General features: G+C 52.0%; 2 protein-coding genes and 1 non-coding gene across 5 annotated transcripts; all 3 read left to right on the forward strand.

Moving 5' to 3' along the window:
* Positions 1–1,556: 1,556 nt before the first annotated feature.
* Positions 1,557–3,753, forward strand: AIF1 (allograft inflammatory factor 1). 2 transcript variants are annotated; one of them, XM_058733304.1, is made up of 6 exons: positions 1,568–1,850; positions 2,027–2,088; positions 2,182–2,248; positions 2,615–2,656; positions 2,839–3,001; positions 3,548–3,753. In XM_058733304.1, exons 1-6 carry the CDS (start codon positions 1,826–1,828, stop codon positions 3,630–3,632), a joined length of 444 nt encoding a protein of 147 aa, XP_058589287.1. In that variant the 5' UTR covers positions 1,568–1,825; the 3' UTR covers positions 3,633–3,753. The 2 variants fall into 2 exon arrangements, with proteins under 2 accessions (XP_058589288.1, XP_058589287.1); XM_058733305.1 differs by lacking the exon at positions 2,615–2,656 and having other exon boundaries at positions 1,557–1,850.
* Positions 3,754–8,892: 5,139 nt separating this feature from the next.
* Positions 8,893–24,057, forward strand: PRRC2A (proline rich coiled-coil 2A). Of its 2 annotated transcripts, XM_058733306.1 has the most exons (31): positions 8,893–9,061; positions 10,902–11,076; positions 11,579–11,756; positions 12,111–12,210; positions 12,306–12,378; positions 12,714–12,857; positions 13,015–13,166; positions 13,347–13,426; positions 13,811–13,953; positions 14,252–14,342; positions 14,436–14,652; positions 15,058–15,532; positions 15,911–16,101; positions 16,352–16,649; positions 17,050–17,260; positions 17,452–19,317; positions 19,692–19,957; positions 20,159–20,289; positions 20,519–20,648; positions 20,754–20,839; positions 21,034–21,267; positions 21,407–21,547; positions 21,667–21,735; positions 21,849–22,016; positions 22,207–22,289; positions 22,457–22,667; positions 22,759–22,857; positions 22,990–23,202; positions 23,317–23,411; positions 23,518–23,608; positions 23,720–24,057. In XM_058733306.1, the coding sequence occupies exons 2-31, from the start codon at positions 10,965–10,967 to the stop codon at positions 23,858–23,860; spliced, it is 6,489 nt and encodes a 2,162-aa protein (XP_058589289.1). In that variant the 5' UTR covers positions 8,893–9,061; positions 10,902–10,964; the 3' UTR covers positions 23,861–24,057. The 2 variants fall into 2 exon arrangements, with proteins under 2 accessions (XP_058589289.1, XP_058589290.1); XM_058733307.1 differs by lacking the exon at positions 21,667–21,735.
* Positions 11,261–11,391, forward strand: LOC131515619 (small nucleolar RNA SNORA38). The gene has a single exon (XR_009263673.1). It is a non-coding gene; the product is annotated as a small nucleolar RNA SNORA38 (small nucleolar RNA).
* Positions 24,058–24,156: the final 99 nt, after the last annotated feature.

The following is a 24,156-nucleotide window of genomic DNA, read 5'->3' on the forward strand; positions in this document are numbered from 1 at the left end:
TGTCTGTCTGCCGCAATTACACTGTCCATGAGGACAAGAACTGACATTTGTTTGGTTCACTGAGCTAGCATATAGTAAGTACTTGATAAATATTTGTTGAATAAATGTATGAATAAGGAAATGAATTCCTCCCACTAGGCGATGAGACCTGAGTGCAGGGTTGCAGCTTTCTCTGAAGGGTTAGAGGCAGGTGCAATAAAGGGAAGTCAAAAAGTCAGAGTTCACCCCAGCATCTCCCCTGACCTGCATGGGTCAGGGAGAGGGCAGTGAGAAGTAAATACTCCCGGCTGCAGAAGGGGAAATAAGGTGGAAGGAAGAGGAGAAGGAAAGGTGTCTCCATCAATGCTGGGGCAGGGTGGGTAGAGCTCTGGGTGGGGAGTTTGAACAAAATGTCTCAGTGAGGGGAATGCGTTATCCTCCCCTCCCCTAGAAGCAACTACCCATACAGCAAAAAAAGGAAAGCGTATACATGTAGTGAAGACATTTATTAGAGGTTACTTATCCACTCTCTTGAACCCACGGTGGCTGGCATCCCCCCACACGCACACACATATCCCTAATGTTGGTTTCACCTCCTGGCTCTTGTGTCTACAAATGCTGTCTCTCTCAGTAACACTTTCAGTTCCTCCAAAGAATCCACTTAAATTCTCGAATTCCTGAGCTCTGTAGATTTCACTAAATATTTCAAAGGAGATAAGATGAGTGGGTTACATTGCACATCCTAAAGTGAACAAATAAAACTCATTTGGGGGCACCTGGGTGGGTCAGTCAGTTAAGCGTCCAACTTCGGCTCAGGTCATGATCTTGTGGTCTGTGGGTTCAAGCCCTGCGTGGGGCTCTGTGCTGACAGCTCGGAGCCTGGAGTCTGTTTCAGATTCTGTGTCTCCCTCTCTCTCTGACATTCCCCCACTCAAGCTTTGTCTGTCTGTCTGTCTGTCTGTCTCTGTCTTTCAAAAATAAATGATAAAGATTAAAAAAAAAAAACTCGTTTGTTAGACATTTCCACATTTCCAAGTGCCTCTGTGGAACTGCCAGACCAGAGAGTGAAGCTTCTCTCCCTTTCTGATCCCTCACATCTTGCATTCCTCCCAGATGTGCCAGTGGACTTCAGATTTTTCTCCCATTCATGGCCTAGAAAAATTCAGTCAGCCCTTCCTCAGCTGTCTATCCAAACCTGCATACCCAGAATCATGAAACCTGAGAAAATGCAAGCCTTGAGGGTTACCTGACCCTCTGGACCTGTTCAAAGACCATTTGTTCCTGAGAATAAATACTCCTCCGTCCCCCCCTACCGCCATACTTCCAGTGGCTTCTTTCCTTTCTTATTCTTCTTTTTTAAGATTTATTTTTGAGAGAGAGAAAGAGTATGAGCATTGGTGGTCAGAGAGAGAGAGAGAGAGAGAGAGAGAATCTGAAGCAGGCTCCAGGCTCCAAGCTATCAGCACAGAGCCCGATGCAGGGCTGTACTCACGAACCTGGGAGACCATGACCGGAGCCAAAGTCGGAGAGTTAACTGATTGAGCCACCCAGGCGCCCCCAAGGCTTCTTTCTTTCATGCACACACTGGGCTCTCCTTAAGAGGAATTTGGGAGAATGCTATTTTCTCTTCTCCATCCTGCAGCCACCCCCCCCCCCTTCCTTCTGGGGTGCTCTTGTCAGCAAAAGCTGATGGGGAAGTGAAGCCTGGGACTAGAGGAAAAGCGAATAAGGGGAAAGGGGAAGTCTGGGAGGGAGGCCTCAGAAGAGGCTGATGGGAGAGGAGACAGAGGGCGCCAGCTTGGTCTGTACCCACCAGTCCACCGGCCTCTCCAGCAGCTGCTGAGCTATGAGCCACACCAGAGATTTACAAGGTAGGGAAGGTAGAATTGGCAGAGCCTAAAATGAGAGTAAAGAGATGGACAGATCTGGGCAGGGGCTGGGGGTGGTGAGCAGGCCTAGGAAGGCAGAAATGTGATGGCCCTGGGCGGGTGTGGGGGTAAGAAGAGGAATGGGAGGTAAGGAAGCATTAACCTTTGTGCCCCCTCAGGAGGAAAAGCCTTCGGGCTGCTGAAGGCCCAGCAGGAAGATAGACTGGATGAAATCAACAAGGTAAAAGGAAGATCTAAGGGGGCAGGGCCTGTGGGAAGGGAACCCTGGACCAGGGGACCTATCCTGCCTCTTGTTCCCCCCCTCCCCCAACAGCAATTCCTGGATGATCCCAAATATAGCAGTGATGAGGATCTGCTCTCCAAACTGGAAGCCTTCAAGAGTGAGGGGAAAACTGTAGGGGGGAGGGAGGGGAGGAGTGAGGAGGGCAGGATTTCCCCAAGGACAGAGAAGGGACAGCAGAGACACAAAATCTACATTTATGGTGGGAAGAAGGGAGGCTGCCCCTATTGCCCCCCTAGTTGCCGTCCCTTTCCTTGGGCTGCCCTGCCCAGCACCCTCTCTGTTTCCCTACACTTTAACAGGGCCCCTCTACCCGACCCGCACTTCCTCAGGCTGCCCTACCTCTCCTTTCACATCTTCCCCACCTAGGGCTTGGTTAGCAACTCCTTTCTCAATCCCCTGCCGTGCCCCTTCCCGAGGACCCTCCAGCCAGCGCTGACCCTATCTGCTTTCTCCCCTCACCCAGAGAAATACATGGAGTTTGACCTGAATGGAAACGGAGATATCGGTGAGAAAAGAGTGATCTGGGGAAGTGTGCAGACCCAGGAAGAGGGAGGTGTCTCCTGCAGTTCTTAGTGGTTTGGGAGAGGGCCCAGCTACCAGAGTAGGAGGGAGGAGAATGGGAATGTGAAGGTGAGGACAGAGAGAGACAGAGGCTCCTCTCCTCTCACCCCCATCCGCTGCCTCTAGATATCATGTCCCTGAAGCGAATGCTGGAAAAACTCGGAGTCCCCAAGACCCACCTGGAGCTGAAGAAACTAATCAGGGAGGTGTCCAGCGGCTCTGGGGAGACTTTCAGCTACTCTGACTTTCTCAAGATGATGTTGGGAAAGAGATCTGCCATCCTAAAAATGTGAGGGTCCAGTTCCAACCTCTCCTATACTTACCTGTTTTCCCCTCACCCCTATCCCTGTCCCCAGGCTCACCTACACATTAGTCAGCATCCATTTCTTCCCTTCTTTGAGGGATCCTTCCAAGTTCCTATCCCTACCCATTGTTCTAGTCCCCACAGCCCCAAGCTCTCCCATCTCCGCTTTCCTTCCTCTTCCTCCCACCATAACAACCCCCATCCTCTTCCAGACTTTCTTAAAAGGTTTTTTTTTTTAATGTTTTTTATTTTTTATATTTGAGAAAGAGAGAGAGACAGATAGAGCTCAAGCAGGGGAGGGGCAGAGAGATGGAGACAGAATCTGAAACAGGCTCCAGGCTCTGAGCTGTCAGCACAGAGCCCTATGTGGGGCTCAAACTCATGAGCTGTGAGATCATGACCTGAGCCAAAGTTGGCTGCCCAACTGACTGAGACACCCAGGCGCCCCTTCCAGACTTTCACAGTAGCCTAAAACATATTCTCTTGAGAAGGCTATCTCCTGATCCCTCTGTCTTTTCCCATCTCAACCAGGATCCTGATGTACGAGGAGAAAGCAAGAGAACAGGAGAAGCCAGCAGGTCCCCCAGCCAAGAGAAATATCTCTGAATTGCCCTGATTTATGGTAGAGGAGATGTGGTGGGATTGATGGGGTTCCTAATCACCCCAACATGGAAAAAGAACACAGAATTGTGAGCCACAGTTACACTAAATTAAATAAACTATCTTCCTTCTCCAGATCAAGTCAGCTCGGTCTCCGTTTGGGGGGGAATTTTATCCTGGGTTTAGGGAGAAGTGAGGCCCTTTGAGGGAAGGGCAGCGAGGATTTGCCCAAATGAACAATCCATCCATGATTTTGTTTTAAATGTTTATTTATTTTTGAGGGGGGGAGGGGCAGAGAGAGATAGGAGGACAGAGAATCTGAAGCTGTCAGTGCAGAGCCTCACACAGGGCTCAAACTCACAAACAATGAGATGATGACCTGAGCCCAAGTCAGAGGCTTAACTGACCCAGCCACCTAGGGGCCCCTCCTTCCACTAATTTTGTAAAGTGTCAACCACAGCAGATGGTTTTGTACTCCAAGGGAGGTTCCAGATATATGATAGCCCTGATCTCAAGGAATTTAGATGGAACAAAAAGACATGTGCAAACAAACAAACAAAAATCACTCAGGTCCACAAGGAAGAGCAAGGATTATCTTTTTTTTTTTTTTTAAGATTTTATTTTATTTTTTTTTTATTTTTTTTTAACATTTTATTTATTTTCGAGACAGGGAGAGACAGAGCATGAACAGGGGAGGGTCAGAGAGAGGGAGACACAGAATCTGAAACAGGCTCCAGGCTCTGAGCTGTCAGCACAGAGCCCGACGCGGGGCTCGAACTCACGGACCGCGAGATCATGACCCGAGCCGAAGTCGGCCGCCCAACCGACTGAGCCACCCAGGCGCCCCTAAGATTTTATTTTTTTTTAAGTAACTTCTACACCCAACATAGGGCTCCAACTCACAACCCCGAGATCAAGAGTCACATTCTCTATTGACTGAGCCAGCAGTCATCTCGAGCAACGATTACCTTGAACTGATATTCTCCATTACTAGTCTTTGTAAATTTTTAAAAAATGTTTCTTTATTTTTGAGAGAGGGAGACAGAGAGAGAGCATGAGTTGGGGGGGGGGTTGTTGCAGAGAGAGAGGGAGACACAGAATGTGAAGCAGGCTCCAGGCTGTGACCTGTCAGCACAGAGCCCTACATGGGGCTCAAACCCACAAACTGTGAGATCATGACCTGAGCCAAAGTCAGAGGTTTAACCAACTGATAATTTAAATTTTAAATTAGTCACTGGGGTCCTTTTGGGGAACAACCTGCAGAAACTAAGTTTAATGAAGGGAAAGGGGGCTTCTATTAGGAGGTTATTGAGAACAGATACAGGGGATACTGAATCCCTGGGTAGCAGAAAGGATTAAAGAGCCAGTCCCAGGAAAGGCAGGAACCTCAGAGTTCCTGAGCCTTCAGTGAGGCTATCACTGGACCTTTCCTCCAACTGATAGGGAAAAATCTGTTATATGATGGCTGACAGGACTGATCAGGGAATTTCAGTCCCTGCCTGAAGACTTCCCTTCCGGGTTCTTCTTCCCACCCTGCTTGCCTCAGGCGCCAAATTACTAATAATGAGGAACACGGAAGTAACAGACTATAAATTGTCCCCTCTGTTAATGTTCTGTGCTCAGACCTCTGGAGAATGATCTCCTCTGATTCCACCGTTGTAAATAAGCCTCCTTCCTTCCAAGATCTCCGAGTGCCGCTTGGTTCTTCTGCCAGGTGATCCAGACCAGTTTGTGTAACACAACGTGTCCAGATGAGTTAACTTAGCAACTCCCAGTTACTGGCTACTACTTCTGATTTCCTGACTTTCCGGGAAGAGGTAATCCAATTAGCCCAGCTCGTTTCAGGTACTGAGAACAGACTGTTGGCTCTTCCCAATGGTGAAGCCAGGTTGGCCTCCTAAAGAGCGCTACAGTAACAACTGTATGGGACTTCAGATGAGGAAGAGGTCATTTCAAGTTGAATAACATATCCGAATATAATGAAATCAATAGCTAAGCTTTATTGAGCACCTACTATATGTGAGATACCAGCCTAAATGCTTTCCATATATTAATTCTCTTAATCTTTGCAACAACCCTGGTGATACTAGGGAGGATACAAAGGATCTAGAGCTTAAATAATTCGTTCACCCAGGATAAATAAATTGGGTTATATTCATACCTCAGACTATTATTATGCAGCAACAAGAATGAACAAAGTACAACTACATCAACAATGTGGAAGAATTTCATTAACATAATGTTAAGCAAAAGAAGACAGATGCAAAAGAACCCTTACTGTACAGTTCTATGTGGATAGAGTACAAAATCGGGTAAAACTAATACATGTAGCAGGATGGTCAGGGAAGATGAAAATTTTGACTGGGTGGGGCGCCTGGGTGGCTCAGTCGGTTAAGCGGCCGACTTCAGCTCAGGTCATGATCTCACGGTTCGTGAGTTCGAGCCCCGCGTCGGGCTCTGTGCTGACAGCTCAGAGCCTGGAGCCTGCTTCACATTCTGTGTCTCCCTCGCTCTCTCTGCCCCTTCCCTGCTCATGCTGTGTCTCTCTCTGTCTCAAAAATAAATAAACATTAAAAAAAAAAAAAATTTTTAAAAAAAGAAAATTTTGACTGGGTGATCAGGGTAGGCCTCACTGAGAAGATGACTAACACTGAACAAGACCTAATGGAGGTAAAGGAGCGAGGCATGTGGGTTTCTGGGGGAAGAACCAACTTGGCAGAGGAAAGAGAAGCAAAAGGGTCCCAAGGTGAGACATGCCTGGTAGAGGTAGGGAGAGTAATAAAATCAGGGGGCAAGTCATTTAGGGTCTTGCGGGCTACTCCAAGGACTTTGAGAGAAACAGAGGCATTATAGGACTTTGAGCAAGGGAGTCCTTTGAGGCTTCCTTTGAGGAAAGGTCCACCCTGAGGGCAGTGTAGAGGACAGACTGTAGGGACAGGGGTAGGAACAAGTGAGGAGGCTGTTGCTATAACCCAGGTGAAAATTGACAGTGGCTCAGATCAAGGTAGAAGCAGTGTATGTGAAAAGGCTGGATTCCGGGTATTTTCTCAAGACAGGAGTTCCTGTCTAATTGAAAGTGGGGAGTGAAATAAAGAAGGGAGTCAATGAGGATTCCAGGGTTTTTGGCTTAACTGTAATTTTTAATTTCCATCAGCTGAGATGTGGAGAGGACAGGTTTTGAGGTTCCGGAGATCAAATGTTCAGTGTTGGACCTACTGACTTTGAAATGTTCTTTTAGAGGGGCACCTGGGTGGCTCAGTCCAACTTCAGCTCAGGTCATGATCTCGTGGTTTGGAAGTTCGGGCTCTGTGCTGACAGCTCAGAGCCTGGAGCCTTCTTTGGATTCTCTTTCTGCCCCTTCCCCAGGCATGTGCACTCTCTCTCTCTCTTTCTCAAAACTAAAAAATAAAACACTAAAAAAAAAAAAAGAAATGATTAGATACCCAATAGGAGATGCCAAGGACATATATGTGTCTTCAAGTCTGGAGTTTGGGAGAGAGGTCTGTGATGAAGATATGCATTTGGGAGTCATCAGCACAAAAATGCTATTTCAAGTCAGGAGATTGATGTTCATGACACACGCAGGTTGGGTAAAGGGCTGGGGTGAAGGCTTGACTGGAGTCAGTTTAAGAATGCATGACAGGAGGGGGCCTGGGTGGCTCAATATGTTAAGTATATGACTTCAGGTCATAATCTCACATTTCGTGAGCATGAGCCCCACTTTGGGTGAACATGAACCCCACTTAGGGTAAGCCCCCCCTTCTCTCTCTGCCCCTCCTGGGATACTCTCTCTCTCTCTCTCTCTCTCTCTCTCTCTCTGCCCCTTGCTCACTTGCACGCTCTCCCTATCTCGCTCAAAAAAAAAAAGAAAAGAAAAGAAAAAAGAATGAATGGCAGGAAGGAAATCTGACTTAAGTATGGATAACTCTTCCAAAAAATTTTCCTGTGGTAGGAGACCTGGAAGAGGGGATAAGAGAATCATTTTGAATGTTTAAGAACTGAATTCATCTCAACTATTGTACTGAAGCTCAGGATAAAATTCTTACCTGGTTCTTGCTAATTTTTCTGCTCTAATTTTCCATACTAGAGAGGCAGTCTCTTAATTTAGTCACATCAGCTGAGGCACAGGTCCCTAAAACCATGCCTCTGCTCATCAGTTCACTGGGCCTGAGCTGTGCACCCTTTCCTCAAACTTGGCTAAATCCTAACTAGTTCTTCACATTTTTTAATAAGAGTCAAGTTTTTCTAGAAGCATTTCTGAACCTCCCCAGGCAGGATCTGATTGTATTCCTCTACTTCCAGAATGTATTGTGGATGTCTCCGGCGGCTTCATAACAGTTGTCGAAGGATTTACTGAAGGGGTAGTAGGTCTGATTGGAGCACAGTGATAGAAGACAAAGGAGGAAACTAGTACCGCATTTCGTAGAATAAAACCCATTGTGAAGAGAATACAAACTGCCAATAGTATCAGATATATAAATACATTCATGAAAATTGTTATAAAATTAAATGTCTTAGTCATTGGTTGCTGATATGCTAATGAAGAGGTCATTCCTACCCTATCTTTGTTCAAATGATTTGCATGTATTATGCAAATAAACAGAACTATCGAAAGAATGCCTACTGTGCACGGTGCCGACGATACACTCCCCTGGACCTCAGGATTGGCCTGTCTATCCACTTCATTTGCATGACGTGATTTAATAACTAGAAGGCCCCACCCCTCTGGAGCTTTCGCCCCTTACAAATGGACGCGTGTGTCGGGGACTCTTCCCTATTATCTAGGCTCCGCCCTCCGGCAGCTAATCCTTTCTGTCCCCTGCGTTCGCTCGGTCTCCCCCACTGAAAGCACTATCAGCCTTGCATCGTTTCCTTCATCTTCGCATCCCTACGTCTCACCGCTCCCATCTTTCCACGAACGCACGACCACGCTCCGCCTCTCCTCCCTCCCCCCCACCCCCCGCCCCTATTCGTCGTGCAAATTCTGCGCCCCAACCGCCCGGCAGACAGACGCTGTATTCCCGCCCCCTCTACGCGTCTTAACGGCCGACGCCGGGGGCGCGTCTCTTTAGCCAACCGGCGTCCTAGCGCCTGTAAGTCCCTCCTCTTTATGCAAATAACCTGTGCCTGCCCGCACGCCTGCTTTTTTTTTTTTTTTTAAAATAGGGACAGCCCTCGAAGTAAAGGATAGGGTGGGAAGTGCCCCGCCCTTTATGCAAATCAAGGGGCGTGTCGTGCGCTGAGGGAGGCGGGAGGTGGGGGGGGTGCTCCCGGGGGCGGCGGTTGCCCGGATGGGCCGTTAGTCGGAGCCCAGCCGCGGAGTGAGCGAGGGAGACGGGAGGAGCCGAACCCGGCGCCATCCGCCGCCATCCGCCCCCGCCCCACCGCCATCCCACCTCGGGGAGCCCCTAGGTCCCGGTCCCGGACCCCCGCGCACCCGGCCAGGTGAGTCTGGGGAGCCGAGTGCTAACGCCCTTTTCCGGCGCGGGAGCGGTGGTGGCGGCGGCGGCGGCGGCAGTGGCGGGCCGGGGGGAGGAGAAGCTGCCATTAGCCGCCGCCATTTTGTCCTCCTGCTGCTGGGGCTTGCCTGCCCCTCCCCCTCCGATACCCCCAGCTTGGTACCCGCACCTCCAACCCCTCACACAGAGTGTATGCCCTGCCCCTAATCACCCACTGTCCTGGTTTCTTGGAGTGACCCCTTTCTTGGGCCGGTAACTCCACACCATCCGTTGCGCTCTTGGCCTCTTCACCCCAATCTGTGGGTCCCCTTCGCTACCGCCACTCTGGGGTGGGCCGCGCCCGACGATCCTCGGAGTGTCTCCTTTCCTCCATATTGGACCCCCTCCACCATCAACCAGTGCTTGGGTTCCCCATTCTTGACCCCCGTGTTCGCGTCGAGTCACTCCCACCCTGGAACCCTGTTTTTATCCTGCATCCTTGGTTTTTACGTTCCTCAGTCTTCCTCTGCTTTTTAGTTTTTCCTGTGTCTTTTCCCCTCTGTGATTCAACCCCCGTTTTCTTCTTGGGTGTCTTGACGTTGCCCTTTTACTTTGTTCTGTCTTTACCGTTTCTGCTTAAGTGTATTATTTTCCACCTGCTTTCGTTTTGATCCTTCTTTATTAGTGTTATTCCACTATTCTTCTGTGTCCTTTTCTTTCATATATTTATTTTCAAACATTCGGAGTCTTTAAACACCTACAGAGCAACCCCCATTCCCTCATCTTACCTGTCTTAAAGTTCTCCCTGATTTTTATCCTGATTTTACCCACTTTTTGCCCTGTGTTTGCCTGGATTTCCCACCACCTTCCATCTCTTTCCTGTACGCCATTCTTTCCTATAAATGAATGCCTGATCACTCAGGAACTGACTGATGATGCAGAGTTTGGCCTGCTTAGGGAGGAAGGGATATTGGGGAAAGAAATGACTGCTGATGGACATTCTTCCTGAGGGTAGGAAAATGAAGTTGGTTCTGGTTTTGGCCCTATGATTATGGAGTGTGCTTGAGGTAGCTCCATAATGTTGTTTTTCTCACATCTACATAGGGTTAGTCAGAGCCCAGCAGTGTTCATTTCATCTTGACACAAGATTTTTTTCCAGGAGCTGGGATAGGGGCAAGTGCAGGAAATGATGGGGTGAATGTTCCAAATACTTGGGGTTCTGTAGCTTGGGAGTATGTAGAGCCCCAGTTGTTCCATAAGGAATTACCTGGCACCAGCCCTCAGTCTGGCTGAGCAAGCTCGTAAAATTGTTAAACTCCCAGCATACCTTCGTGCAAACCTCCCCAGATGGGAGTGAGGCTTCTGGGAAAGGAACCTGGGGCGCAGTTAGGGAGTTGGTGGTCTAATAAGTGGGAGATCTGAAGTTCTGTTACTTGCAGAATGGAGCTTTATGCCTTTTTCTGCTTTTGTCTAAGGCTGGGACTTGTCATGTTTTATTGTACATATCTGGAATGATTTCTGTGGGGGGAGAAGAGATTATGAAGAGAGATAATGAAGTAGCTGCTACCCTTTATAGCCTGGCACAAAAGGAAGAGTGTGTTTACTACTAGGAGGATACTAAATTTTTTATCTGGATTTGCTTGGCAAGAGGTGTCTGGGGGAAAGAGGCACCATGGCATTTGGGCTCTGTGGGAGTTTAAGGGACTGGGGACTTTGAATAGGCTGGAGGCAAAGACACCAGAGGGCCACATATCTGGGTCCCTAATGAGAACAAAAAGGACCATCTAGGTTTCTTTTGGAGTTAGTAAAGGGAGCAGAGACTGAAACACTTGGTGTCTGGCCCACAGGCTCCGGCACGTTTTGGGGGAGGTGCCTGCAGGACCCAACGTACTCAATGAGCTTCCAGCGCAATGTCCGATCGCTCGGGGCCGACTGCCAAGGGGAAGGATGGAAAGAAGTATTCCTCACTCAACCTGTTTGATACGTATAAGGGCAAGTCCTTAGAGATCCAGAAACCCGCTGGTGAGGGTCCTGTGAAGATGTTCCTAATTCCTAGAGGCTGGGCATGAATGGGGCATACATTTTAAAGCACTTTGAAGGGAAACGGTTATAGTGCAAATATCAAAAGACTAGAGAAACACTGGAGACTTCCAAGTTTTATTTTAGGTCCCATAGGGGACGTTGGTCTTTGGATGAACACCATTTACCCTCCTACAAAGGCGTGTCTGTAGTTCCCTGTCTTTGGACACGTAAGAATCGGAGGAAGAGAAACGTGGATTTGGAGAAGTCTGGGGCCAGCTTGCTTCCTGCAGGCTCAAGATGAACCATCCAACAGAGAAGCATCAAGTGTAATGCATCTTAGTTTTTCCAGTGGAATTTCAGGGATTGCTGAAGGCAAAGAAAGGAGTGGTTTCTAAAAGGAGTTTGGCTATAAGACATTAAGGGCATATAAATGGGACTTAAGAGAGAAAGCTGTCAGATCACCCGTGTGGGATGTTTTTTCACCCTCTCATCTTTTCTCCAGTTGCCCCTCGCCATGGCCTGCAGAGTCTCGGGAAAGTTGCCATTGCCCGGCGTATGCCACCCCCAGCCAACCTTCCAAGCCTGAAAGCCGAGAACAAAGGCAATGACCCCAACGTCTCACTAGTGCCGAAAGACGGAACAGGATGGGCAAGCAAACAGGAGCAGTCCGACCCCAAGAGGTAGACAGAGGCCTGGGGGATCTAGAGTGATGAGTATTTTAACTTTGAACTTAAGGATGAGTTGGGGCTTGGTCTAGCCCAGCCACATAAGATCCAGAGACAGAGGGAAGCTCCTTTCTTGGCTATTCCAGGACTCCTGTTAGAGGACTAAAGAATGACACTTTGAGCTTTCTGTCAGGTGGCAGGAAGGCATCAACAGACAGCCTACACAGGGTAACTAGGTTATAGTATTTTGTCGTAAATACTTGTGAACAGTAACAAATGGGCCTGGGTTCACTTATCCTCCATGAATCGGAGAAGTAGGGGAGGGCATCACAGATTCTGGATAACTTTCCTGTCCTACCATCCCTTTAGTTCCGATGCCTCAACCGCTCAGCCGCCGGAATCGCAGCCACTGCCGGCTTCACAGACGCCTGCCTCCAACCAACAGAAACGACCCCCAGCAGCCCCCGAGGTATGTGAAGAACTGGATGTTACTGAAGGGCTGGAGGCAAGAATGGTTTGTAGCTCCACCACCCACCATCACGATTTATTCTTCTGCTTCCCCAGAACGCTCCTTCGGTTCCAAGCGGGGTAAAGTCCTGGGCACAAGCCAGCGTCACCCATGGAGCACATGGAGATGGTGAGTGCAGGGCTGCTTGGGGAGCTTGCTCAGTGCTCTTGTGGTAGGTAGGAGCCCTGCACTATACCTTCAGCAAAGTGTTCTCAGTCCTCTGGCTAAATTTTGGGCCCCGTATTCAGTTTCATGGGCCACATAAGCAAATTCATGTGTCTTACTGGAGGGTGAAGTGGTTCCAGAGCTGACCTTGTTTCTTGGGGAATGGGTATGCAGTACGTAGGGGGTGAATTTTAAGACAGGAACTTGATGATCTGGTGCCTATCAGAGCCTTCCACTTTCATGGTACGTTGTTTCATGGTAAATATGCTTCTGTCTTCTGTGCACCCCAACCCCAACAGGTGGAAGGGCATCAAGCCTACTGTCACGATTCTCTCGCGAGGAATTTCCGACCCTGCAGGCGGCTGGCGACCAGGACAAGGCTGCCAAGGAAAGGGAGTCTGCCGAACAGTCGTCTGGGCCCGGACCAAGCCTCCGCCCCCAAAGTGAGTGGTTGCCATTTGTGAGTTGAGTAGGTTGTGAGTGGTTGGTTATTTTTTGCCCAGAGCAACACCTTATTCTATCTCAGAGCCAAGTGTTGGCTTCACCTTCTTCTCCATCATTTTAAAGCTATGTTCCTTTTTTGCTTTTTCCAAAATAAAGATTCTACAACTTGGAGGGACGGAGGTGGGCGTGGCCCTGATGAGCTGGAGGGCCCAGACTCCAAACTTCATCACAGCCATGATCCCCGGGGGGCGCTGCAGCCTTCAGGCCCACCCCAGTTCCCTCCATACCGCGGAATGATGCCGCCCTTTGTGAGTTTGCACATCTAGTTTTGGAGTGGTTGTGCTTGAAGCTTGAGATTTAGCAATTAGCACTTAGTTTTTGGAGGGGGCAGAGAGAAAGCAGGGGCCTATGACAGAGGAGGACAATAGGTTTAGGGAGCTGGTTGGCTCTTTGTCCCTCTAAGCAGCTGCTGTTGGGACGTTTTGCAGATGTATCCCCCGTATCTCCCGTTCCCTCCGCCCTATGGACCCCAGGGGCCTTACCGATATCCTACTCCTGATGGGCCCAGGTGAGTAACCCAGCTCTGGGTTTGTGAGTGGGGACGGGAAGCCTACTAGGAAGGGAGATGATCTTCAAGGCCCAGAGTCTTCTATGTGTATTTTTTTGGTTTTTCTTTTGTTTTTGACATTTATTTACTTATTTTGAGAGAGGGGGAGCAAGCGGGCAAGGGGCTGAGAGAGAGGGAGACAGAGAATCCAAGCAGGCTCCACACTGTCAGTGCAGAGCCTAATATGGGGCTCAAACTCACAAGAATTGACAAACCGTGAGGTCATGAGCTGAGTGAAATCAAGAGTTGGACACTTAACCGGCTGAGCCACCCAGGCACCTCTTGTATGTGGTTCTGTAACATGCTGTCTTTTACACTCTCTCCCGTTTGTCTTTTCATATGCAGCCGTTTCCCTCGTGTGGCGGGCCCTCGGGGCTCAGGGCCACCGATGCGCCTTGTAGAACCTGTGGGTCGGCCTTCGATTCTTAAAGAGGATAATCTCAAAGAGTTTGACCAGTTGGACCAGGAGAACGATGATGGTTGGGCAGGTTAGTGGGTATGAAGGATGAAGTGTTTTGGTCTCAAAAGGCAAAATCCCCTGAATAAATAGGGGGTTGTGTTGGGAGAAAAGGAGACACCAAAGGGTAGGGCAGACACGGGGGAAAGCCAAGTCCTGGTAAAGAACTGGGAGGTGTGGGAATGCCAAGACTCACAGTGGCATTCACTTCACTCAGAGGGGGGTTGGCGTTTCCAATACTGCATCCTGTTACGTAGTTCTAGACCCCTTTGAAAGTTACCTGAGATTGGAGAGAACACTTGGGTTATTGCTTTTCACTTTTCCCTCAGGGGCCCATGAAGAGGTTGACTACACTGAAAAGCTCAAGTTCAGTGATGAGGAAGATGGGCGAGACTCTGATGAGGAGGGAGCTGAGGGCCAGTGAGTTCAGAGGCTCAGTTTTTCTTGAAGTAATAAACTCTTAAGTGAGCTGTTTTACAGCTGATTTTAATTCCACTGTTGGTCTGCTCACAGCAAGGAGTCCCAATCAGCTGCTGGTGAGGAACGGCCCCCTGAAGCAGATGGCAAAAAGGGCAACTCCCCCGGCAGCGAACCGCCCCCTCCCAAGACGGCCTGGGCAGAGACCTCTCGGCCTCCAGAGACAGAGCCGGGGCCTCCTGCCCCAAAGCCTCCCCCACCCCCACCTCACCGGGGCCCCGCCGGGAACTGGGGCCCCCCTGGGGACTACCCAGTGAGTGTCTACAATGAGGGGTCAAGAAGGGTCAGTTGTGGGAGATGAGTGTTGGCTGAGAAGTTGACGCAGTAGTAATAGAGGAAACTGGAGGGAGGGCCAAGAATGGGCTACAGGACGTGTAGATTGGTAGAGTATCTCTGCAAAGGTCTGGAACATCTTTGGTGTTCAGGGAGTCTGGGTTATAAAAGGAAATTGGGATGCTAGTGAGGAAGAACAAGGAGACCTGGGTGTCTCTGAAAGGAGAGAAGAAACAAGATTAGGATGAGTTTGCCCCTACCCAGAGAGGCCACCAACCCAAGGCCGGTGCCTGCACCTGCAGCTAGAAACAGTTGATCAATCTGTGCAAAGATCAAAAACCTGACGACTGACACGTCTGGCCTTGCCGGATCTGCCCATTGACAGGATCGGGGGGGGCCTCCCTGCAAGCCCCCAGCACCCGAAGACGAGGATGAGGCCTGGCGGCAGCGGCGAAAACAATCTTCATCTGAGATCTCCTTGGCTGTGGAGCGGGCCCGGCGACGCCGAGAAGAGGAAGAGCGCCGCATGCAGGAGGAACGCCGGGCAGCCTGTGCCGAAAAGCTCAAGCGACTTGATGAGAAGTTTGGGGCGCCCGACAAGCGGCTCAAAGCAGAGCCTGCTGTCCCACCTGCTGCTCCTCCTGCCCCAGCTCCACCACCTGCAGTCCCCAAAGAACTCTCTGCACCTCCAGTTCCTCCACCAGCACCAGCCCCAACACCAGAAAAAGAACCAGAAGAGCCGGCCCAGGCCCCTCCTGCCCAGTCAACCCCCACTACAGGTGTGGTTCCAGCTCCCACCCTGGTGAGTGGTGGTGGCAGTACCAGTAGCACCAGCAGTGGCAGCTTCGAAGCCAGCCCAGGTATGGAGATGGGGCTAGGGTACTACCAGGTGTCCCAGCTCTTCAGTGTTTGGGCTGAGGGTACAGGTGGTATGGGTGGGAAGAAATGAAGTTGGTTTATTGGACTGTGGCAGATGAAAAAAGCTCTTTGCTCGTGTGGATATTTGAATTCCTGGATACATAGTGACCTAAAACCACTTCGTATAAGCTCAGTCTGGAGCAAGGGGTAGAAGGCGTCTTGTCGTTTTGGTGGTTTCATGGGAATTTAATGCCACCGTCATTGTTCTTGAAAGTAAGTGCTTATCTTGAGAGAGGGAGGTGAGAGCTGAGGTGATGGGTATTCGTGGCATACCTGTTGGTGTACTGGGCCACTGATGATTATCTTTTTTATCAACACAGTGGAACCCCAGCTGTCCTCAAAAGAGGGTTCTGAACAACCAGAAGAGGTTCCTTCTCCTGCCACAACCCCTGCCCCGAAGGTGGAACCCAAGGGTGATGGGGTTGGTCCCAGCCGACAGCCCCCCAGCCAGGGCTTGGGCTACCCCAAATATCAGAAGTCATTGCCACCTCGTTTCCAGCGGCAGCAGCAGGTGAGATCAAGTTATTTCCCCCATTAAGAGCTGTTTCTGTCCCTGGCTTTGATGTTTATCCTGTTTGTAAGTTGCCTTCCGGGTCCCTCTACTACCTCTTGTCTCTCTTGTGTCTCTTTGGTTTCCATGTCGTCCAAGTGTTGATCACATCTGTGTATTAACTTTGCCTTGATGTGTGTTTCTCTTTTTCTGTTGAGAGTGGTGTGGGGGTTTTGAGGTCTCTCTCGTCCCCTCTTCTGTCCTTGCCCAGGAGCAGCTTTTGAAGCAACAGCAACAGCAGCAGTGGCAGCAGCATCAACAGGGTTCCGCCCCACCAGCTCCGGTACCACCATCACCGCCCCAGCCTGTGACCATGGGGGCTGTGCCAGCTCCACAGGCTCCACCCCCACCCCCCAAGGCCCTGTACCCAGGTGCTCTGGGCCGGCCCCCACCCATGCCCCCAATGAACTTTGATCCCCGGTGGATGATGATTCCTCCTTATGTGGACCCCCGGCTCCTCCAGGGCCGGCCCCCTCTGGACTTCTACCCTCCTGGTGTGCATCCCACTGGTAAGGGCCCTTGCATGGGAGTGGGTAGGGGACACTTCAGTCCCAGGAAGTGGGTATCGGCATCTTGCTGTGGGAATAAAGGGTCACCGGTGAAGGAGGTTGGGGCAGGTATGTGGTTGTATTGCTGAGGTGGCTCTTTGTTTCAGGACCATCTTTGGGAAAGAAACGGTGGTCTTTCATTGGCCAGGATTTACTTGGGGGGATTCATTAATTTAGTCTGGGGAAACTGAGTGGATAGGGTAACTCTTTCAGGAGTGTGCATCAGGCCCAGACTTGGCAGGTATAAGAGAGGAGTTAACATTGATGTGACTGACAGAAGCAGATTGGGGAGATGCTTTTTGAGCTGCAGGGCCTGTCATGCAAGAGAGGGTTAGCTTTCTCATCCCTCTTGTTTTCTTAGGCTTAGTTCCCCGGGAGCGCTCAGACAGTGGGGGTTCAAGCTCAGAGCCGTTCGAGCGCCATGCACCTCCCCTGTTGCGGGATCGGGGCACCCCACCAGTGGATCCAAAGTTGGCCTGGGTAGGAGATGTCTTCACCACCACGCCCACTGACCCCCGCCCGCTCACCTCCCCGCTGCGCCAGGCGGCTGATGAGGATGACAAGGGGATGAGGTGAGTCTGTAGTGAAGTGAGTGCATTGCCACTGAAAGGGTCTGGGCTAGGAGAAAAGGTCCTTTGGATTATTGGTGCAGTGACAGGAATAAGTGTGAGAGGAGCGTCTGGGTGGTAATAAAGTGTTCTCTTTCTCCACCTAGTTGCAGTTTTTTTCATTCTAATTTCCACTTTTTTTGTTGCCCTTTTAGGAGTGAGACCCCTCCAGTACCTCCCCCACCACCCTATTTGGCCAGTTATCCAGGCTTTCCTGAGAATGGAGCCACTGGGCCCCCGATCCCTCGCTTCCCTCTGGATGAACCAGCTCCTGCAGGGCCCCGTCCACTCCCTTGGCCCCCAGGCAATGATGAAGCCACCAAAATACAAGCTCCTCCACCGAAGAAGGAAACCCCCAAGGAGGAGACTCCACAACTGACGGGGCCAGAAGCCAACCGAAAGCCTACCCGAGGAGTTGGAGGCCAAGGCCCCCCTCCACCTCGCAGAGAGAGCCGCACTGAGACCCGCTGGGGTCCTCGCCCAGGCAGTAGTCGTCGTGGGATCCCTCCAGAGGAACCAGGGGCTCCTCCCCGCCGTGCTGGGCCTATAAAGAAACCCCTGCCACCTACGAAAGCTGAAGAGCTCCCTCCCAAACCCCTGGAACAGTGTGATGAAAGCCCCAAGGTTCCAAAGCCAGACCTCCTCAAGATGGCAAAGGGGAAGATAGGGGTCCCCAAGGAGACCCCACCCAGTGGGAATCTTTCCCCTGCCCCAAGGCTTCGGAGGGACTACTCCTATGAAAGAGTGGGTCCTACCTCTTGCCGGGGCCGGGGCCGAGGCGAGTATTTTGCCAGAGGGAGGGGTTTTCGGGGCACCTATGGGGGCCGGGGGCGGGGAGCCCGAAGCCGAGAGTTCCGCAGTTACCGGGAGTTCCGAGGAGATGACGGGCGTGGAGGTAGTGCAGGTGGACCCAGCCATCCCCCTGCTCCCCGAGGCCGCACTGCCAGCGAGACGAGAAGTGAGGGTTCAGAGTATGAAGAAATCCCCAAACGGCGCCGGCAGCGGGGCTCAGAAACGGGTAGTGAGACCCATGAGAGCGATCTGGCCCCCTCAGACAAGGAGGCTCCTCCACCCAAGGAAGGAGTTCTCACCCAGGTTCCTCTTGCTCCTCCACCATCGGGAGCCCCTTCTTCACCAGCCCCAGCCCGATTTTCCACCGCCCGTGGTGGGCGCGTCTTCACTCCCAGGGGAGTCCCGTCACGCCGGGGTCGAGGAGGAGGGCGGCCCCCTCCGCCCATTTGTCCAGGCTGGAGCCCTCCGACCAAGTCCCTGGCCCCCAAGAAGCCTCCGACAGCTCCTTTGCCACCGAGTAAGGAGCCTTTGAAAGAGAAGCTGATCACAGGGCCTCTGTCCCCCATAGCCCGGGGAGGCAGCAGTGGAGGCAGCAACGTGGGCATGGGTGTGGAAGATGGGGAGCGGCCCCGACGGAGGAGGCACGGGAGGGCTCAGCAGCAGGACAAACCGCCTCGGTTCAGGAGGCTGAAACAGGAACGGGAGAATGCAGCCCGAGGGACTGAGGGCAAGCCCTCTTCCCTAGCCCTTCCAGCCCCTGCCTCTGGAGTGGAGGAGACACTCACGACAGTTTCCATGCCCCCACCCCCGCGCCGGGCAGCTGCCAAGTCTCCCGATCTGTCAAACCAGAACTCCGATCAAGCCAACGAGGAATGGGAGACTGCATCAGAGAGCAGCGACTTTGCCAGTGAGCGCAGGGGGGACAAGGAGGCTCCCCCGCCAGCATTGCTGGCCCCCAAAGCTGTGGGAACTCCCGGGGGCAGTGGAGGCGGAACCGGACCAGGCATTTCAACCATGTCCCGTGGAGATTTAAGCCAGAGAGCCAAGGATTTGAGCAAGCGGAGCTTCTCAAGTCAGCGGCCTGGCATGGAAAGGCAGAACCGGCGCCCAGGCCCTGGCAGCAAGGCAGGCAGCGGTGGCAGCAGCAGTGGAGGAGGTGGGGGACCTGGAGGGAGGACTGGCCCAGGGCGAGGAGACAAGAGGAGCTGGCCCTCTCCCAAGAACCGAAGGTGGGTAGGGACAGGCTATGAAGTTTATTCTAAGGCTAGACTGAGGGGGAAGGGAGAGAATCTGAAGGAAAGGGAAGTTGGGCACCATGGACTTTGAGATCTAAGGGCACATGGGCTGCTGGGCGCTGGAACACCCACACATAGGGAAAATAGTTGGAAAGCAATTGATTGAGTCTGGAGCGTGTGTGTATTGTATGCATATTCTCTGTTCTTTGCTCCATTCTGTAGGCCCATACCATACACCTAGGATTTGTTAGATGTGCTTAGAAACACCTGGATTTTAACAGGGAGGTGGGAGAGGTTGGAAGACTTGACTGGTAGGGAAAGAGTTAACAATTCCATGAATATTAGAGTTGATGCTCTGTTCTCTTCAGCCGACCTGAGGAGCGTCCCCCAGGGCTTCCTCTGCCTCCCCCGCCTCCCAGCAGCTCGGCTGTCTTCCGCCTGGACCAAGTTATCCACAGCAACCCTGCTGGCATCCAACAGGCTCTGGCCCAACTCAGCAGCCGCCAAGGGAGTGCAGCTGCACCAGGGGGGCACCCAAGGCCCAAGCCTGGGCCTCCCCAAACCCCCCAGGGCCCCTCCCCTCGGCCCCCAACTCGATATGACCCTCAGAGGGCCAACAACAGCGTTGGTTCGGGTAAGCTGGAGGGGCTAAGGGTGGGAATGTCTCCATCCCCAGAAAAGGTCAGGTGCTAAAGGGGGCAGAGTCTGCCCTGGGGACCTTGATGATGGGTGTCTGCACTGACCAAAGGTGGAAGGCTTGGGAGGGGGCTAACAGGAAAAACTAGGATCAGATGTAGACCAAGGCAGATGCTGACGGATTTCCCCTTTTCCCCAGACCCCCACTTGGAGGAGCCAGGGCTGATGGTGAGGGGGGTGGGCGGAACTCCCCGGGACTCTGCCGGGGTTAATCCCTTCCCCCCGAAACGGCGGGAGCGGCCTCCCAGAAAACCGGAGCTGCTGCAGGAGGTGAGGGATGGAGCTTGAGATTGTGTTTCACTGCTCTTACTCCTAAAGGTTCTCACTTATGTTTTCTCCACTTTTTCCTGTTCTTGTCATTGCGTCCTTACTCCCAGATTCTCCGTTATTAGTCACTTCTTGTCTCCCTTTTTGTCCCACACCTCATTCTGGCCCAGCCACTTCCACTCCCCAGTTCCCACCTCACTTATGTTTTGTTTCTGGCCTTTCTCACCTTTAGGAATCTTTGCCGCAGTCTCATAGTTCTGGATTTTTGGGCCCCAAGCCTGAGGGCCCAGGCCCTCAGGGAGAGTGCAGAGAGGCAGGGACAGAGGCCCTGACTCCTCACATCTGGAACCGTTTACATACTGGTGAGTACAAGTGAGCAGTGGTTGAAAAGGGCGATGTCAGAGAGCCAAGAGGGCAAGGTGGCCTCTGGACTGCCTCTCATCTCTGCTGTCTGGTGCTCTACCCAGCCGCTAGCCGGAAGAGTTACCGGCCTGGCTCCATGGAGCCCTGGATGGAACCCTTGAGCCCTTTTGAGGATGTTGCTGGAACAGAGGTAAGTGACGATGGGAAGGGAGTGTCTGAGCTGGGATTCTCTTGAGCACTGGTAGTGCCTCTCCACCTGGTCTGGGTTGTCCAGGGCTATTTGCTCACATAATTTCTCCCTTTTTTTCAGTTTGTATTTGTAAACATTGGGTACTGATTGATGACTTATTTTGATTTAACTAACTTTTTTTCCACTCCTCTCAGATGAGTCAGTCTGACAGTGGGGTGGACCTGAGTGGGGATTCTCAGGTGTCATCAGGTCCCTGCAGCCAGCGAAGTTCCCCTGATGGAGGACTCAAGGGGGCAGCAGAGGGGCCTCCCAAGCGGCCTGGAGACCCCTCACCCCTGAATGCTGTTCCTGGTGAGGGTTCACCTGGCTCTGAATCCTCTGAACCTCCTAGGAGACGGCTACCTGCTCCCCTTGATGGGGACAGAAAGGTAAAAGACCAAAAACAAGAGGAATGTTTCTGGGCCTCTGACTTTGGCCCTACATTTGTCGTCTCCTCTGTGCTTCTGTGTTTTGGGGATTCTTTCATTTGGGAGACGTGACTTGACTTCCTTTACTTCCCCAACGTAGGAGCTGCCCCGGGAGCAGCCTTTGCCCCCTGGCCCCATTGGCACAGAACGGTTGCAGCGTTCAGACCGAGGCCCAGAGCCCGGCTCTCTCCGGCCGTCCCATCGATCTGGGCCCCCGGTCCAGTTTGGCACCAGTGACCAGGTCTGCTTGGGCAGGATCTGAGTACCTTGGGTTGGGTGAAGAGGGGAAAATCTGGAGGTGGGATGTGGAGGATACAGGTCTTGAGTCATGGGACAATCCCCCTTGCATCACTACCACAGGACTCGGACTTGCGCCTAGTGGTAGGAGACAATTTAAAAGCAGAGAAGGAGTTAGCATCAGTCACTGAGGTGAGTGGGAGAATGAGTTTGGTGGAAAGGCCTTCGGTTTCTGGAAAAAAATGGGTGTGACCTGGAATCCAGGAAGCCCAAACATTGCTTCTGACAAGGCTTTTTCCTCATAGGCCATCCCTGTATCCCGAGATTGGGAGTTACTCCCCAGTGCTTCTGCCTCAGCTGAGCCACAATCCAAGAACCTGGGTCCTGGGCACTGTGGCCCAGAGCCCAGTTCCTCAGGCCAGCGTTTGTACCCTGAGGTCTTCTATGGCAGCCCTGGGCCTCCCAGTTCTCAGGTAGGTCCTATTTCCTGTCCCATGACTCCTTTCTGCCTGCTGCCCCTTAGTGTCTGTCTTTCTGATTTGTGTAGTTGTAAAATGCCATTTTGTTATTTCATTTTTCTCCTTGGCTTTTACTGTAGTAGGTGGGGTGGGAGATCTTTTCTTGACCAGAAAAATGAGCTATTCCAGCCTTGCTCTCCCTCAGGTCTCAGGGGGAGCCATAGACTCTCAGTTACATCCCAACAATGGAGGCTTCCGCCCTGGGACACCCTCACTTCACCCTTACAGGTGAGACTCAATGACTCTTGATCTCAGAAGGACACGCAACTGTGTCTCAGTGGGAGGGAAGGGGAAGACCTGTTTCTGGGGTATGAAACACTAGTAGACTTAACTTGGAACAAATGATTCTGGTTTCCTGACTCCTTCTCCCCACCTGACTTTTCCCCCCCCTCCAGATCACAGCCCCTGTACCTCCCCCCGGGCCCAGCGCCCCCCTCGGCACTGCTTTCTGGGGTAGCTGTCAAGGGCCAGTTTTTGGATTTCTCTGCACTGCAAGCAACAGAGCTGGGGAAGCTGCCAGCTGGGGGAATCCTCTACCCTCCACCTTCCTTCCTCTACTCTCCAGCTTTCTGCCCCAGCCCTTTGCCCGACCCACCCTTGCTTCAGGTGAGAGGTGGGCAGGTGCTGGGCTTCGGGAGTTAGGGATGGGGGAGAATGCTTTTGGGAGTTGACATTTCTCCCTGTTGTCTCCCAACAGGTGCGCCAGGATCTGCCATCCCCCTCAGATTTTTATTCTACTCCTCTGCAACCTGGTGGCCAAAGTGGCTTCCTCCCCTCAGGGGCCCCTGCCCAACAGGTACCTTTTGTTACTTGTCCCTCATTGTTTCTCTGCCCAATTTCTAGCTTTTTTGTCTGACTCTGTTTCTGGTTTTATGACCTTCCTCCCTGCCCTTAATACCCTCCCCCCGACATTATTTCTTAACTACAGATGCTTCTACCCATGGTGGACTCACAGCTGCCTGTGGTGAACTTTGGCTCCCTGCCACCAGCGCCACCTCCTGCCCCACCGCCCCTTTCTCTGTTACCTGTGGGCCCTGCTCTGCAGCCCCCCAGCCTGGCTGTGCGGCCCCCACCTGCTCCTGCTACTCGGGTGCTGCCTTCACCTGCCAGACCCTTCCCCCCTAGCTTGGGGCGAGCCGAGGTAAGGTATAGGAACTGAAGTGTGAGGGAACTCCTAAGAGCTAGGGGTAGGGATTCAGAATCTCCAGGTGAATTGGGTTGGGAGGCAGGAGGCTCATGAATTTTTTTCCTTCAGCTGCACCCAGTGGAACTAAAGCCCTTCCAGGATTATCGGAAACTGAGCGGCAACCTTGGGGGACCTGGGTCGTCACGTACTCCCCCAGCTGGAAGGCAAGAGGAGGGAGTGGGGATGCAGACTGCTCACCCTTAAGGGCTTTCTTACTAAGGGGCCAGGGAACAGGGGTCAGGCTTGCCTTAAACACTCTTTTTCCTTTAGGTCATTCTCTGGCCTCAATTCCCGTCTCAAGGCCCCACCATCTACCTATAGCGGAGTCTTCCGCACCCAGCGCATCGACCTCTACCAGCAGGTGAAGGGGAGACCCCTGTGGCCCCAAGTCTGAATCCAAGAGTTACCATCTGAGTTCCTGTCTTTTCCATCCCTGACTTCCCAGTATGACCTCTATGTACCTATATCCTAGGCCTCCCCAACGGATGCCCTGCGCTGGATGCCGAAGCCTTGGGAGCGGACAGGGCCACCTTCTCGAGAGGGGCCTTCCCGACGGGCAGAGGAGCCTGGGTCTCGAGGGGACAAGGATCCTGGGTTGCCCCCACCCCGCTGAGGGAGTTCCCCTTGCCCCCCCCCCCCCCCCGGGGCTTGTATATAGATTATAAATATATAAGGGGGAAAGGGGTGGGTGGGGAGGGGTTGTGGGGCTGGGGCCTCACTTCCCCTCCACCCCCCTCCCCTGGTCCCCTATCCCTGGGGCCGTTTGTTAAAAAAGAGTAATAAAAGGATTAAAAAATTTTTCTGAAATGATTTTGGGGATGGGTTGGTTGTTTGCAATCTTTTTGTAGCATAGTACAGTCCCCAGTGAAGTGGTTTTACAGAATTTACTTACCTCAGTGATCTGTTGTA

This window comes from Neofelis nebulosa, chromosome 6, assembly GCF_028018385.1.
Source record: "Neofelis nebulosa isolate mNeoNeb1 chromosome 6, mNeoNeb1.pri, whole genome shotgun sequence".
Classification (NCBI taxonomy): Eukaryota; Metazoa; Chordata; class Mammalia; order Carnivora; family Felidae; genus Neofelis; species Neofelis nebulosa.

What these genes read in the sequence shown, in the direction of transcription:
- AIF1 (XM_058733304.1), top strand. Translation starts at nt 1,826, where the DNA reads ATGAGCCACACCAGAGATTTACAAG. An exon ending in CCACACCAGAGATTTACAAG is followed by an intron (nt 1,851 to 2,026) that starts GTAGGGAAGGTA and finishes GTGCCCCCTCAG; the next exon opens with GAGGAAAAGCCTTCGGGCTG. An exon ending in AGATCTGCCATCCTAAAAAT is followed by an intron (nt 3,002 to 3,547) that starts GTGAGGGTCCAG and finishes CATCTCAACCAG; the next exon opens with GATCCTGATGTACGAGGAGA.
- PRRC2A (XM_058733306.1), top strand. Translation starts at nt 10,965, where the DNA reads ATGTCCGATCGCTCGGGGCCGACTGCCAAGGGGAAGGATGGAAAGAAG. An exon ending in AGAGATCCAGAAACCCGCTG is followed by an intron (nt 11,077 to 11,578) that starts GTGAGGGTCCTG and finishes TCTTTTCTCCAG; the next exon opens with TTGCCCCTCGCCATGGCCTG. An exon ending in CTAGCTTGGGGCGAGCCGAG is followed by an intron (nt 23,203 to 23,316) that starts GTAAGGTATAGG and finishes TTTTTCCTTCAG; the next exon opens with CTGCACCCAGTGGAACTAAA.